The sequence below is a fragment of the Cariama cristata genome, unplaced genomic scaffold (genome assembly GCF_000690535.1).
Source record: "Cariama cristata isolate BGI_N322 unplaced genomic scaffold, ASM69053v1 scaffold16673, whole genome shotgun sequence".
Taxonomy (NCBI): Eukaryota; Metazoa; Chordata; class Aves; order Cariamiformes; family Cariamidae; genus Cariama; species Cariama cristata.
In genome coordinates this window covers 1,911-14,091 of record NW_009606800.1, presented here as the reverse complement: position 1 = coordinate 14,091, position 12,181 = coordinate 1,911, and the positions used below count along the sequence as shown (strand labels likewise).

The following is a 12,181-nucleotide window of genomic DNA, read 5'->3' as shown; positions in this document are numbered from 1 at the left end:
GGGCCGGTACTGCGCGGTGGGCCGGCCATGCTGAAGGTGCTGCTCCTGAACGTCAGCAGGGCTGTCACCCGCGATGTCCTCATCTCCTTTTCCCCTGTGGAGGTGAGATGTGCCCCTCTTCCTCACTTGGAAAACCCCACGCCTTCCAAGCATCCCTTGGCCCCTGCCCTGGGGCTTGGTGTGCCCTGGTGTGCTCATCCTCCACCCTGCACCACGGTTGCATCATGGACCCACCGTCGACTTTAGCATTCCTTGGCAAGGAGTCATGTGAAACGGTGCTTGGGAGGGAAGAGCCCTCCCCGTGGAGCCGTCCCAGCAGCAGGCGGGTGGTCAGGGGGAGGGGGAGGAAGAGGAGGAGGAGGAACGTGTGCAGCCTTGCACCTCCTGCCCACCCCCAGGCTCTCCCACTCTCTGGAGGTCCCAGGGGACTATGTCCCATGGAGTGATGGTGGGTTGGGGCTCTCCTGCGAGCTGCTCCCTGCTCTGCCCCTTCGCTGCTGGAGGCTGGGGATGAGGATCTCTCCTTCTGCCCTTGGGGCTTCTGCTGGTGTTGCTGAGCAAAACCCACCTGGGCAGGGCTGAATTTGTGCCTGGAGCAAGGCCAGTGGGTCCTGCACAGAGAGGCAACACTGTCAGCAAGCAACCCCCCATTGCTGCAGGGCCCTAGGGTGCTGAACATGACGGAGGAGGGGAAGGCAGGCAAAATCCAGCTCCCCAGGGCCATATTCCAGTCCCTGAGCAGTCAGACAGTGCGTGTGGTGGTGACGGTCCTCAACATCCGGAAGCTTGGCATGTTCGAGGTATGAGCCGGCATTGCAGGCATCCCTCCGTCCGCTGGCACTTGCTACCTGCCGGCTGGGCTCAGGTGGCATTGCCTCCATGCAGGAAGTCAACCAGACAGGGCAGGTCCTGGATGACACCGTGGTGGGCATCAAGGTGGGAGAGATGAGCATCTCCGGGCTGCAGGACCCCCTGCAGCTCACCTTCGCCCATGGGCAGTTGTCCCACGTAAGTCAGCTGTGCCCTCCCTCCATCTTTCCTCTGGTGTCCCTCACCGTGGTGTCAGCTGGTGCTGCTCTCCCCCCTTGCAGGCTGTCACCCCTCAATGCGTCTTCTGGGATCCCAGCAAAGGTACGGTCCTCGGAGGGGCCGGGTGCGGGGCCGGGCGTGGGTGCTGTGCCCGGTGCTCACGGCCATCACCCTATGCCTGTCACAGGGCAGGCAGGAGGCTGGAGCAGCAGCGGATGCGTCACACAGCCCGGGGACAAGGGGACAGTCTGCTCCTGCGACCACCTCACCTTCTTCACCCTCCTCCTGGTGACAATCCCATCCCTCGCAGCTCCTGCTTGTACCCCGGCTGCACTGCCTGTCCCACCTTGGTGGCCCCTTGGGTGTCCCGAGTAGCTGCACGGGGACAGTCACAGCTGCTCCCAGACAAGCCCAGGCCCCAGAGTAAAGCCCAGCCCCAGCTCAGGAGGGCAGCAGCAGCTCAGCAGGGTGGAAACGGTCCCCAGCTTAGTGCAGGCTCTGGAGCAGCGAGGCTTGGGGTCCCATCTCCTGGTGAAGGCTCCCAGGAGGGTGCTCGTGGTGGGCCACTGTAGCCTTTGCTCATCCCTCACCCCACCCCAGGGAACATCTCTGAGCCACCACTGCCCTGCTCCCCCTAAAAACCTTCTGGGAGGACAAACCAGAGGCTTGCATGGGGTCCCTGCAGCAGCCCACCGGGGTTATCAGCCTCGTGGCTCTGGTAGCTGCAGTCGGGTTTTCTAGGCTGGTTCAGGGCCTGACTAACCCAACGTCTGCATGTTTGGCAGAACCCAGCTCTGGATGGGGCCACAGCACAAACCTTGATGGCTGTTGCCACTGCTGGCTGTGGGGTAGCCATAGCTTTCTCCATCTTCACCATCACCTTCTGCATCTTCTTAAGGTAGGATGTACCAGCAGCTCCCTGGGGCCTCGTCAGGCTGGGAGAGATGTGGGGCAACTCCAGTGCCTCTGTATGAACCTGCTGCGGTACGGCATGGGGACCCGCTCCGCTGTGACCCTCGCCTTTTCTGCTCCCTCTGGGGATGCTCAGGTGCAGGTTCAGGTTTGAGGAGACCCTCCGCATCAACCTGGGGCTGCACGTCAACCTCGTGGGCAGCCTGCTCCTTCTCAACCTCATCTTCCTGCTCAACAGCAGGCTTGCCGGTGGGACCCAGCCAGTCACCTGCAAGGTCCTAGGGGGGGTCACCCACTACTGCCTGCTCTGCTGCTTCACCTGGATGGCACTGGAGGGCTGTCACCTCTACCTCCTCTTCGTCAAGGTCCTCGGCACCTACATCCACCACTACCTGGCGAAGCTGTGCCTGGTCGGCTGGGGTGAGTACCAGTAGCCTGGGCAAGAGCTGGGGGGGAGAGGGGGGCAGTGGGTTACAACCAGAGGGGAAACAGGGTGAGGCAGTGATGGGCAGAGAGCGAACAAGGCCCCATCCTGCCCAAAAATACTGTGGTCAGGGCCGGGAAGTGTCTTATATGGGCTTGGGGCACCAAATTCAGGGCAGCACCCACAGGCATCTTCCATCCCCCTGGGGACCAGCCTCCTGCTCATCAAGTAAGTGATGCCCTCCAGGGTCTTGGTTCCCCTGTTGCCAGCCCTCCACGGGCACCTTGGGGTGCACTGGAGCAGATGATCCCACAGAGAGGTCAGGGGACACCTCAAGCCCCAGCGCTGTCCTTCACTCTCCGCACTGTGTCCCAGCAGCAGCTGTTGTGCCCCTGGCACTTGTGCAACCTCAGCGGGTCCCTAAGCCCCATCGTCCCGGAGAGCAACACATCCAGGGCCATGCAGAGGCCCCCCAAGCCGATCACCTCACCCACTGCTTGCCTCCTCCATGTGCCTCCCGTGTTCTTCCAGGCTTCCCCGCTCTCGTGGTGGGGGTGGCAGGAGTTATCGGCAGCTACGGCGAATACAACATCCGGACCGCGGACCACCAGGTTATAGCCCACCTGTGCGTGCACTGCTGCCCACCAGGATTAGGCAAACCTTTGGCATGGGGAGCGGTAACCCGGTCCTGCTGGGAGCACGGCGATGGGGGCTTGCGCCCATCCTGCTCAGCTTTACGCCATGCTTCTGCTTCCCTAATTACGATTACAACACAGCAGCTTTCTACAGCTGTGGTAACCACCACCCCCCCACCTCTCACGCTGAGCCTCCTCGGTCATGCCTGCAGGCCTCCAGGTCATGGAGGGACATTCAAAGTCCACCTGGAGCTTCCCCAGGCTCCCTCCCAGCTGAGCAACCACTGTCCCCCCCTGCAGATCCGCACCACTGTCCCCCCTGCTTCACCCTGGCCTTGGAAAACCCCACCAGCACAAGGGTGTCCCTGCATCCCCAAACACCCCCCTCCCCGGGGAGGCTCCCATGGGTGCTGCCGGGGCTAGCAGAGCTGCTGGAGGTACCGTGGTTGTCTCTTTTTGCAGGTGCTGGATCACTTCCAAACATCTCCTGGTCCACTACATCACCAACTGCGGCTACTTTGGCCTCATCTTCCTCTTCAACATGTCTGTCTTCGGGGTGGTGACCCAGAAGAGCTGCCGTCTGCAGGGCACAGGGGTGGTGCAGGGAGACCGCAAGGCCTGGAAGGTGGCCCTGGTGGCACTGGGGCTCTTCTGCCTGTTGGGAGCCACCTGGGCCCCGGCGTTCTTCACCCATGGCACCTCCTCCGCGCCCATGGTCTACTTCTTCACCATCCTCAACTCCCTCCAAGGTGCTGGCTCCAAGATGGGCTCTCTGGGCTCGCGTGGGGAAGATGGAGGAGGCAGGCGTCAGCCTGGTAGCGGGTTGACCAGGGGTCCCAAGGCACCAGCCTCTTCCCAGCACTGTCAAGCTCTTCCCTTTGGCAGGGCATGTCAAGCAGCAGGTCCCAGCCACCGGTGTGGAGATGGTCATGGCTCCCAACCATGTCCACTCCACTGGGGGTGGTTTTCCTCCAGGAAAGCCATTCCTTAGCAGGGGGACAGGGACATGGTCCACCCAGGGCATGGCCCAGCCAAATGGCTCACCTGAACCATGGGGAAACCCTCCTGCAGGACCAGGAGCAAGCTGGGGGAACCCCCTTGAAGCAGCAGGGAAGTGCCGGCAGCATCCCGACAGGATGCTTCCCACCATCTCCTGCTGCTACTGCTGAGTGTCTGCCTTCCTTTCCCTCCAGGAATCTTCATATTCATCTGGCTGGTTGTCCTCTACTACCCAAAGACGAAGGAGACCACTGGCTCCCTCTCCCACATCATCAGACTCGATAAAACCACCACAGTCTCCCAGGACTAGCTGCTGGTTAGACTTCCCTCCCTGCCTGCGCGTGCACTTGCTGAGAGCAAGCTTCAATCCTGACGGATGCAGCTTCCCTATGGAGGATGATGTCTCAGTTTACCCTTCAGTGGTCATGATCCACCTTAGCAGGGCTCTTTGCTTCAGCCCTTTTGTTCCTAGTGGCCTGCCTTGGGCAAGGAGCTCCGGACACGTCCCTTCTGCCAAAGTCCCTCCAGGCTGCAGCTCCTCCTTGGTCTTGAAGCACTCCTGATCTCATTCCCCAGGGGCTTTTGCGGTGATGAGGAGGGAGCCCACGAACTGCCTGCCTTCAGTCAGGATGGAGCCATCCTCCTCTTCGCTAGAGATGGCCTTCAGTGTTGGACCAGCCTGGCAGTGGGTTTTCCTGCTGTTGGAGGCAGGAGGATTGACTCAGGAGGTTCATGTCTGGGAGTTAGCAAAAAAAAAAAAAAGAGAAATCCCACGAGATTCTTTGCAGTACAGCCCTTCCACATGAACCAGGGCCAAGCTCTTCAGGCAGGGATCTTGCTGGACATCCCTCCTGCAAAACACCCTCCGGGGCCAGCAACAATTTCCATGAGGACACCGTGCTTCAGCCGAATGTACACACACAGCCGCCTTGCAGGGAAAACACTCTTCTCCTTATCTATGTTTTAGTATTAAACTTCTGCCAACTGTCTGAGCACTGTGGAATTCGTCTTTGATGCTTACACTGTTGTTTGTTATTTGCTTTATATTAGGAATGTATTGACGGGCAAAAATCTTGCTGGCAATTTGACATAAATGACGGGAGAAATCTGTCATGAATGAAGGAAGAAATCTGTATGGATAGGCGTATATACACACGCGTGTGCATGCACAGAGCAACCCTTTCTCTGCTAACGTGACATCTGGGTCACACAGAACCACGCAATTTGACATAAATGACACACGTGTGCATGCACAGAGCAACCCTTTCTCTGCTAACGTGACATCTGGGTCACACAGAACCACGCAAAGTCCAGCTTTGGTGGGCAAGTATCTAATGTGGGTACCTCCATCACCCCACACGTCTGGGAGACTCCGGAGAGGAAGAAAGCAGGAGGAACCAACCTCCCATCCCTGGGTACATGTTTGAGGTCTAGAGAGCGTGGGCCAGGAGGGGACAAGAAGGTCCTAGGGATGCTACAGGGAAAAGAAACACTCTGATAAGACTCATCCTTCAAGCACCATGTCAAACCATCACCTCCTTCCCAAAAAACCCCTGTAAAGACACAGGCAAGAACCTCTCTGCTGCCGTCACATTTATTTGGAAACAGCCATTTTCTACACCGTTCGTCGCCTCGTGCTGATGGCCACAGCAGCCACAGTGAGCACACCAAGCGCACACAGCAGGATAAGGGCTCCGGGGAGCCACAGGTTGGATTCTGCTGAAGAGAAGAAAGGTTGGTTACACATCTGGGTCCCCCAAGCTGGTGCTGAGCCCTGGCATGACATCACCTGGCTGGGGGACAGATTACCCTGTGAAGGGTAAGAGCTGCCAGAGCTGGGGGTACTTTGGGGGCCTGAGGGCACTAACAGGACTTGGTCACCCCAAATGGCCTCACCTGGGACCTCCACCCAAACCCACTGCCCAAGGGCTTGATTTAGCTCGGTGTTCATGCCTGGTTTGAGCTATGCCCCCAGCCCTGGTCCTGGACTGCTGCTTGCATCTCCTGGATTGACCTCCGTGCTCAGAAGGAGCCTGCCGTACTGAGTTGATGCAGAGGTCCAGGGTGAAAAACCCAGCCTTCATTGCCTGGGGTGCTGCACTGACAGCCTTCTGGCTGCTGGTCCTTTCCTGCCCAGCTCCCCTCCCAGCCCAACCTATGCCTGGTACGAAGCCGCTCACGCAGAGCTAACCTCTCTGTGCTGGTTTGGCTTCTGGAGCACACCGCGCGTGGCCACGACACCTGAAAGACTCCACGCTTCTGTGCAGGGCAGTGATTTTAGCAGCCCTTTTTAATAACCTGGCATTGCATAGACAGTTGCAAGGGGCTGTGAGCAGCTCCTGCCCTCCCCAGAGGGACATACGTACCCCCCAGGTCCTGTTGGTCAGTCCTGGAATGGTGGGTCTCTGCTCCCAAGGAAGGAGCAGCCAGCAGGTGGATGGGCCCATAGGAGACAATCTTATTGTAGTCATCCCCCAGCGCCCGCTTGCTCCTCCGGTGCCTGGGGCATTGCTGCGAACAAAGCCAAGGGAAGGGCAATGGGACCAGAGGGCAGGGGAGAAGCCCCCTCCGGCAGGCAAGAGCCATCCTGGTGGTCTCCCCCTGGCAGAGGCACAGTTGGGGCTGCAGCCTGGGAGCAGTCAAGACCCCAAAGCATGAGAAGAGCTGGCTCCTGAAGGACCTTGGCCTGCTCCTCTCCAAGTCCTAGCATAAACCTCTCCTCCTGCAAACACCCAACAGAGAGAGGGAAGAGGAAAAAGGAGCTCTCTGGTGGGTTCAAGCCCTTGTACCTTTAGTTCAGGGTGCTGGGGTGAGCTTCTGCTGCTGGGAGGTGTTTATTGTGCTGAGGTACCCAAAATCAGAGCAGAGCCCCTTCTCCAAACAGCAGGCCTAGGGAAGGGAGGTCCCCCTGCCCGGCCAGGGCACAGTGCAGACCACCAGGAGAACTCACCTTGGCACAGGGCTCCAGGCTGTCGGGGAGACAGAGCCGGACACGGCAGTGCAGGAACACCTCGGGGTAACCAACAAACTGAAACATCTGGAAGCTGAACTTGACAGTAGTGCTCTCTCCAATAGCATTCAGGTACATCACTGTCTCGTCCTGGGGACACCTGGGACATGATGGCTGAGTCAGCAGGTGGAAAACAAGGGGGGAGCATCCCAGTCTGGGACACTGGAGCACACAGGGACTGGGTACAGCCCCCAGGCTTTGCTGAACAGGACTATTTCTGTCCCAGTGCCAGTGGGGATGCCTTTCCTTGGCACCCTGGGTTGTGCCCAGCTCAGGGAGGAGCTGCTACCAGCATAGGAGCTGGCTCGTGTCTTGCTCCTTGCAAGGTGCTCTGCAGGGGTGGAGTGAGTGTGGCTGTGGTTCCTACTTCCCCGATATCCACGTTACTGGCTTTGGCTTGGCTGCAGCCATCTCTAACGCAAGCTCTTCAGCAGAGCCCTCTCTGCACACCCCAGCAGGGTCTCCCCTCTGCCCTCCTTGCCCTTTGCCTCCCCAGCTGGCCAAGAGCCATGCTGGAGGGAAGGTAACACTATTGGCAGCAGAGTAGAGTCAGGAGAGGGGGCTCAGTTCAGAGCGGTTAGGGGGCTCATCTATGGGGCTGTTCCACCTATTCAATGATGGTGTCCATCAGAGGTCCCATCTATGAGCAATGACAGCGTCATTGCTCATTGCTCCCTCACAGCAACCTGTCCTTAGCACCCAGCGAAGAGATGCAACTGTGGTTATGGTGCAAGGAGACCAGATGCGCTGGGGCACTCCACTCACCCCTTCTCAATGAGCTCGTGCCGCACATCCTGGTAGGGATCCGCACTTGGCGTGGCCTAGGAAGTACTTGAGCTGGTGCTGTCCTTCTATCCTCAGGAGGACATAGAGCGTGTCCGTGACGGGGATGGCCGCAGTTGGCAGGTGATAGGGCTGGAGGTAGGAGGGGGTCTTGTACAGTCTCATGCTGACGTTGAAGTGTCCTTCTCGGACCACGAACTGCACCAGCCTGAGAGGAGAGGAGGAGAGCTCATGAGCAGAACGAGAAGGCAGGAAGGATGTAGCGTGAGCCAAGCCACTGGCGCAGGTGCACTGACTCTGGATGTGCCTCTGCTCCCGGCTGGAGCCTTGTGAGAGCCAGGCCATAAGCTGTCTCCCAGCTGGTACATCCACACTGTGTACGGACAGAAGCAGAGAGCTCCAGGGGTTCCCCCTGACTGGCTGGCCAGTGAGGGCTACAAGAAAGGCAACCCAAGGGGTCCTAACCTGCACCTCCACAGGGGCCTGATGGGGGCATCTTCCAGTTCCCACCCTTTATTTTTTGGATAGTTGGTTTCAAGCAGTGAGGATAGGAGAAAGGTAGATTGTGTGTGTCCTCTTTGCCTCTGTCCCAGGCCCAAGCCTTGTGTTGAAAAACCATGTTGGGAAGAGAAAGAAGGCACCCTGATGTGGCATTGCTCTCAGAGCTCTCTAGTGGTTCCCCAGGGCCTTTGCAGATCACCTCATTGAAGGCACCTATTTTTCTGCAAGCTCAATGATACCATGTCAGCAGCAAGGTGAAGAGGAACTACTCACTTGTCAACAGCAGTGACAGCGAAGGGCAGTTTCACCACCTGCTCGTAGCCATAGACGCACGAGAAATGCACCTCCAGCTGAAAACTCCGGGAGATCATGCCCTTGCGCGCTTCCCGTTCTGACTCAATGGTGTTGGAGTACGACACGTGGGAGCTGTTTTGCTGGAATGACACAGAAACCAAGACACTAGACCATGTCTAAGTCCATACCCAGAGCTACAAGCTCCATTTCAGATGATGCGACTCAGCTACAGCTGCTCCAGGCCTCCTGGATATCTGCCGTGGTTTTTGCTCAAGCCCCGTGTCCAGGGGCTACTGGCAACCATCACCGGAGTAGGCAGGAGTCAGCATACTGACCACAGGTGAGGGCCCTCCTGTGCAATGCAGAGCTCGAGCACCGGTTCCTCTGCACCCTCCCTGACCCATAAATCAAGTGAAGGACCAAGGGGCTATAGCCAGGGCTGCAGAGCTCAGAGGATGCTGCCAGAAAGCCAAGGACTGTTATCAGCTTGTAAAGAGCACACTGAGCCTTCCAAGCTCTGCTGAATAAGACAAGATGTGCTGCCAGCAGGGGTTTGGTGGAGACAGAAGAGCTTTCTGACAGCCCCCAGGGAAGCCTTCCAAGGGCAACGAGAACTTTAGAGCACCCAGATAGAAAAGGAAAAGCTTCTGGGACTTCCCCTGGCTGTCCCTTCTCAGCATGTCTGCTCCTGTCATGGCTTCAGAGCTACTCAGAATGGCTCTGCTGGATCCTCACCTGAATTATTGATCCACAGGCAGTGTGGTTTTCACCTGTGAGAGTGGCTGCAAAAAACAGCTCACCCTCTTCTTCCGTCTCTGAGACCTTGCATGCCTGGTTCTTCAAGTGGACAAGCTCCCGGGGAATTTTCAAGAGTTCAAAAACCTCCTTCCTCACCATCATCTTCATGTGCTCTTCCTCGCAGGTCAACTTCAGTACCACATCTGGGGGAAAAAGCTATCTGCAATAGCAATAAGGAAGAAGCCTGAAGGAGCCCTAGGTCAGCTACGGGATGGCACAGTCCCACTGAGCTCAACAGACCCTCATCCTAGCCCTGTTGGAGGCTGCTGGTAGGGCTCTTCAGAGACACTGGGCAAAAGACAAACCTTTGGGAATGTGCAGAAGCTAATGTAGGTCTGTCATTTTGTACTGGTTGCCTATGACCTGCACAAGTCCATGGCCGCTGCTACTCTGAACAGACACAGTCCTTAAGCTCAAGATATCAAAGGCAGATGTCATGGGTCCGGCCTTTTTTGAGGGCTGTCAACAGAATCACTGCTGTCTGTCAAGGGCATCAGACAGGGACAGTGATCCTCTCTCTTAGATGAAGAAGACACAGTTTTTGGCCAGTGTCAGGAAGGAGCCTTCACTGTAGCCATGCTGGAGTACATGTGGTTGTGCCAAGACTGAGAGGCATCTGTGCTCCGTAGCATTCCCTGCTGCCCTGACACAGCTACACCACGGCACGGCTTCTTGACAGCCAGGGCTTCCTCCTTACAGTAGTTAAGACTTTTGGGGAGGAAGGAAATGGCCTGTGACTATGTTGTGTTAATGTGTAGTCAGGACATGGTGGTGATGGTGGGGAATGCACCTGAACCGGGTGCTGGGATGTGCTCCTGGAGCCTGCAGTGGAAAGCAGTGGTAACATCAGTGCACCAATGCCATCACCCTTCCCTCTGGTGCCTATGGACAGACTTGGGAGGGCTCACCAGCATCCCCAACCTACCTTGGCAGAACGCCCCTGTGAAGCCTGATTTGCAGCTGCAAACCGGTCTATCCTCCATCACCTGGCAGTCTCCCTTGTGCTGGCATGGGTTTGGCAGGCAGGCGTCCAGGCTTTTCTTGAGACGGAGGGCAACCCCTCGCCTTGGGCCATGTGGGCTGGCCAGCTTACCTGCAGCAAAGGAAAGCCAAGTGAGCTGAAACGCAGCAAGGATATCTCCCCTACAAGAGATGTGAGAGCAAACTCACCCCATGGCATGAAGCCTTGCCCAGCTTGCAAGGGCCAGGATCCTTGCTTAGAGCGAGAGCAGGCACTTCTGAGGAAGAACCTGCCAGCTTGGCTTGCCTGGGAGGATGTGACTGAGAGCCTGGGAGAGCTCCTCAGCACAGCTGTAATCTGGATCAGAGCTATGGAGCCCGCCACCAGCCAGCCAGGAGAGTGGTGGCACGTCACAGCATCTCTGCTTATATACTGTATGTGGCTGGGATGGAGAGCCTGAGGTTTCTGCCTGTTTTGCTGACTCTTGCACCCCGGTTCCTGGCCCCCAAGCCCTACTCTGTTGTCGCCCCTTCACAGCCTTCAGCAGTGCCCTGAATGAGGAACCTGGACATGGATCAGATGAGTGTTTGACCTCTCCTTTTCATACTACCTGTCTGTGACCCAGCAGGGACAGTGTACAGGGAGACTCACTCTTGTTGCCTTTGCAACCAGCCAGGCAGAGAGCAGAGACCAGCAGCAAACATCTCACAGTCCTTTCCTGTAAAAACAAGCAGGCTCTGGGTAACTCAGATTTTTAGCATGCTCCCTGGAGATGTTTGCACTCATTCAAAAAGAGCCAACTCTCAATGATGGGTGCGATAATTTCTGTACTGTATCTCCTCCAAAAACTCTAGGTTGAATGGCACAAAATCATTTCCTATCCCAAAGGGCCAGATAAGCAATGCCTCCCCCAGCAGGCGAATCCAAGCATCAAATACTGTCCTGAATTTAGGTAGGTATTCCATAAAGAAGAGGTGGGAGAAACTAGACCTCGGACCCGCAGGGATGTGCTGACAGTGATAAAGCCACATTTCAGTAAGAACAGTCACTTTGAGTAAAACCGCACAGCTGAGGCATCAGTCCAGGCTCCCCAAAGAGGAAAGGAGTTTTCCTTCTCCCACTACAGCTCTTTCGAAGAATTAGTATTTGCAAAAGGATCCTTGCTTTTCCAGTAACCCGTACCCGTAACAAGGAGACAACAGGATAAAAAACCCCCAAAGCCTTGAACACAACTAAAATTAATGCCACAAAGCCTCAGATGAAGTCAATCTCTCCCCTTGGTACAGATAATGGATTTCTGTAGGGAAATTAATGGCACGGTGCTGGATGAGCCCTGGACACTGAAGTCTCCTTATCAGAGATGTGGATATGAGTCAGCCAGGGCCAGTGGCCGGAGCAATGCTTTGCCACCCCTCTTCTGCCCTGCAGGTGCACTGAGAGCAGGGCAAAGCCAATGCCAAAAGCCCCGCTCTGGTCTGGTAGCACATCAGGTGCCCCCTCCACCTGACCCTGAGTGGCTGTGACCGCTGGACTTCCAGGTGAGGAGGGTTTATTCCCTGCTCTGCTCCTTGCTCGCTGCAGCAGTCCTGAGAGATCCCACCAGCATCAAGATCTCACCTTGTTCTCATCCCACTTACCATCGCCAGGCCACTCTATGCTCCTCCACTCACCGCTGCCCCAGGTTGCTCTCGTGCTCCCCGCCGCGTGCCTTATATCGCCTTCCAGCAGCTCATCCTTCTCCCCCACACAAACACGCTGCCTCCACGATTGCACAAGAGCCAGCTTAGCACCCTTCGGTGGTGGCCAGGGAGGAAAGGACTCTGTGAAACTCCATC

General features: G+C 57.0%; 2 protein-coding genes across 2 annotated transcripts; one reads left to right on the top strand and one right to left on the bottom strand.

The window, feature by feature from the left end:
* Positions 1–27: 27 nt before the first annotated feature.
* On the top strand, positions 28–4,309 carry GPR97 (G protein-coupled receptor 97). Its single transcript, XM_009696500.1, has 10 exons — positions 28–102; positions 660–800; positions 886–1,008; positions 1,092–1,131; positions 1,217–1,317; positions 1,815–1,927; positions 2,078–2,361; positions 2,897–2,990; positions 3,463–3,749; positions 4,194–4,309. Exons 1-10 carry the CDS (start codon positions 28–30, stop codon positions 4,307–4,309), a joined length of 1,374 nt encoding a protein of 457 aa, XP_009694802.1.
* A 1,305-nt stretch (positions 4,310–5,614) lies between these two features.
* On the bottom strand, positions 5,615–11,064 carry LOC104158768 (uromodulin-like; the record flags this gene model as incomplete). The annotated part of the gene is given in 9 exon segments (XM_009696499.1): positions 5,615–5,715; positions 6,366–6,510; positions 6,950–7,109; positions 7,775–7,831; positions 7,833–8,000; positions 8,567–8,727; positions 9,323–9,528; positions 10,311–10,478; positions 10,998–11,064. Coding segments are annotated over 9 exon segments (1,233 nt in total), but the record flags the coding sequence as incomplete, so codon positions are not given.
* Positions 11,065–12,181: the final 1,117 nt, after the last annotated feature.